Here is a 1,850-nt window from a genome sequence, read left to right as displayed (position 1 = left end):
TCTCTCTGTTGGACATTCTGTTGGACACTCTTGTCTCTCTGTTGGACACTCTGTCTCCCTGTTGGACACTCTTGTCTCTCTGTTGGACACACTGTCTCTGTTGGACACTCTGTCTCTCTGTTGGACATTCTGTTGGACACTCTTGTCTCTCTGTTGGACACACTGTCTCCCTGTTGGACACTCTGTCTCCCTGTTGGACACTCTTGTCTCTCTGTTGGACACTCTGTCTCTCTGTTGGACACTCTTGTCTCCCTTTTGGACACTCTGTCTCCCTGTTGGACACTCTTGTCTCTCTGTTGGACACTCTGTCTCCCTGTTGGACACTCTTGTCTCTCTGTTGGACACACTGTCTCTCTGTTGGACACTCTGTCTCTCTGTTGGACACTCTTGTCTCTCTGTTGGACACTCTGTCTCTCTGTTGGACATTCTGTTGGACACTGTCTCCCTGTTGGACACTCTGTCTCATTTGTCCCCTCTGTCCTCAGAACGAGAACGTCCACCGCTCGGTGAAGCCTCAGATCCTGTCTGCGTTCGGGGACATCGCTCTGGCCATCGGAGGAGAGTTTAAGAAGTACCTGGACATTGTCCTGGACACCCTGCAGCAGGCCTCGCAGGCTCAGGTGGACAAGGTGAGTCCTACATGTCCATTGGCAGCTGTTTGGACCATGAGGTCTGTCTCGGTCCTGTTGACGTGTGCTGTCCCGTCAGACGGACTACGACATGGTGGACTACCTGAACGAGCTGAGGGAGGGCTGCCTGGAGGCCTACACCGGGATCATCCAGGGTCTGAAGGGGGACCAGGAGAACGTCCACCGTAAGACAACCTTTAGACTTCCTGTTTACAAGCAGAGTCCGGTTCTGTCAGCTGGAACTGGACCTGCTGAGGTTCTGGACYGGTCCACACTGGTCTTTATGTGACGTCGGTTCCTCTTCCTGTCTGAAGTCCAGCAGGAGGATTTTACGACGTCGCAGAAAGTTTGGGGTCTTTTCACCCAGAAAGCTTCAGGCTGCAGCCAGATTCAAAAAGCTTCCTGGTTTTGCGGGACCCAACAAACAAACAAACAAACAAACAAACAAGCTGTGGCTCCTGGCCTGACCTTTGTCTCGTCCTGCAGCTGACGTGATGCTGGTCCAGCCTCGGGTGGAGTTCATCCTCTCCTTCATCCACCACATCGCTGAGGATGAGGATCATTACGACGGCGTGGTGGCCAACGCTGCTGGACTCATCGGGTGAGCAGGCCTCTGCCGTCACGTGTTCACCACGTGTTCACCACGTGTTCACCACGGTGCTGTTTGATCAGTGGGCGGAGCTAAGCCCTGATTGGAGGAGGAGTCTGAGCTTTAAACTGTTGGTCAATGAGGAGAAATCATGCACCACGCTGACGCTGTGATGGATACCCAACCACATGTTCTGAGACCAACTGCACACTGCAGGTCCAACGGGCCTGTCCCTGGTTCTGTGTGTTTATATGTGTGTGTTTGTGTGTGTGTGTCCACAGCGACCTGTGCACGGCGTTTGGCAAAGACGTGATGAAGCTGGTGGACACACGTCCCCTCATCAACGACCTGCTGACCGAGGGCCGACGGTCCAAAACCTCCAAGACCAAGATGTTGGCCACCTGGGCCACCAAGGAGCTGCGCAAACTCAAGAGCCAAGCCTGGTGAGAACAAACAAACAAACACAAACAAACAAACTCAAGAGCCAAGCCTGGTGAGAACAAACAAACAAACACAAACAAACTCAAGAGCCAAGCCTGGTGAGAACAAACAAACAAACAAACAAACTCAAGAGCCAAGCCTGGTGAGAACAAACAAACAAACAAACGAGCCAAGCCTGGTGAGAACAAACA

The 1,850-nt window shown here is 52.6% G+C and overlaps 1 protein-coding gene across 1 annotated transcript in view; it reads left to right on the top strand.

Annotated features, from left to right (window-relative positions):
* kpnb1 (karyopherin (importin) beta 1) overlaps positions 1-1,850 on the top strand; it is a 20,943-nt gene that overhangs the window by 13,450 nt on the left and 5,643 nt on the right. Inside the window, exons 18-21 of the mRNA XM_014023120.1 lie at positions 486-629; positions 709-814; positions 1,116-1,230; positions 1,500-1,661. Of these exons, the coding sequence (XP_013878574.1) occupies positions 486-629; positions 709-814; positions 1,116-1,230; positions 1,500-1,661 (527 nt within the window). The remainder of the gene's footprint in view (positions 1-485; positions 630-708; positions 815-1,115; positions 1,231-1,499; positions 1,662-1,850) is intronic.

This window comes from Austrofundulus limnaeus, unplaced genomic scaffold (genome assembly GCF_001266775.1).
Source record: "Austrofundulus limnaeus strain Quisiro unplaced genomic scaffold, Austrofundulus_limnaeus-1.0 Scaffold358, whole genome shotgun sequence".
Classification (NCBI taxonomy): domain Eukaryota; kingdom Metazoa; phylum Chordata; class Actinopteri; order Cyprinodontiformes; family Rivulidae; genus Austrofundulus; species Austrofundulus limnaeus.
Note: the sequence above shows the minus strand (reverse complement) of the source record. Positions and strands in the feature narration are given on the sequence as shown.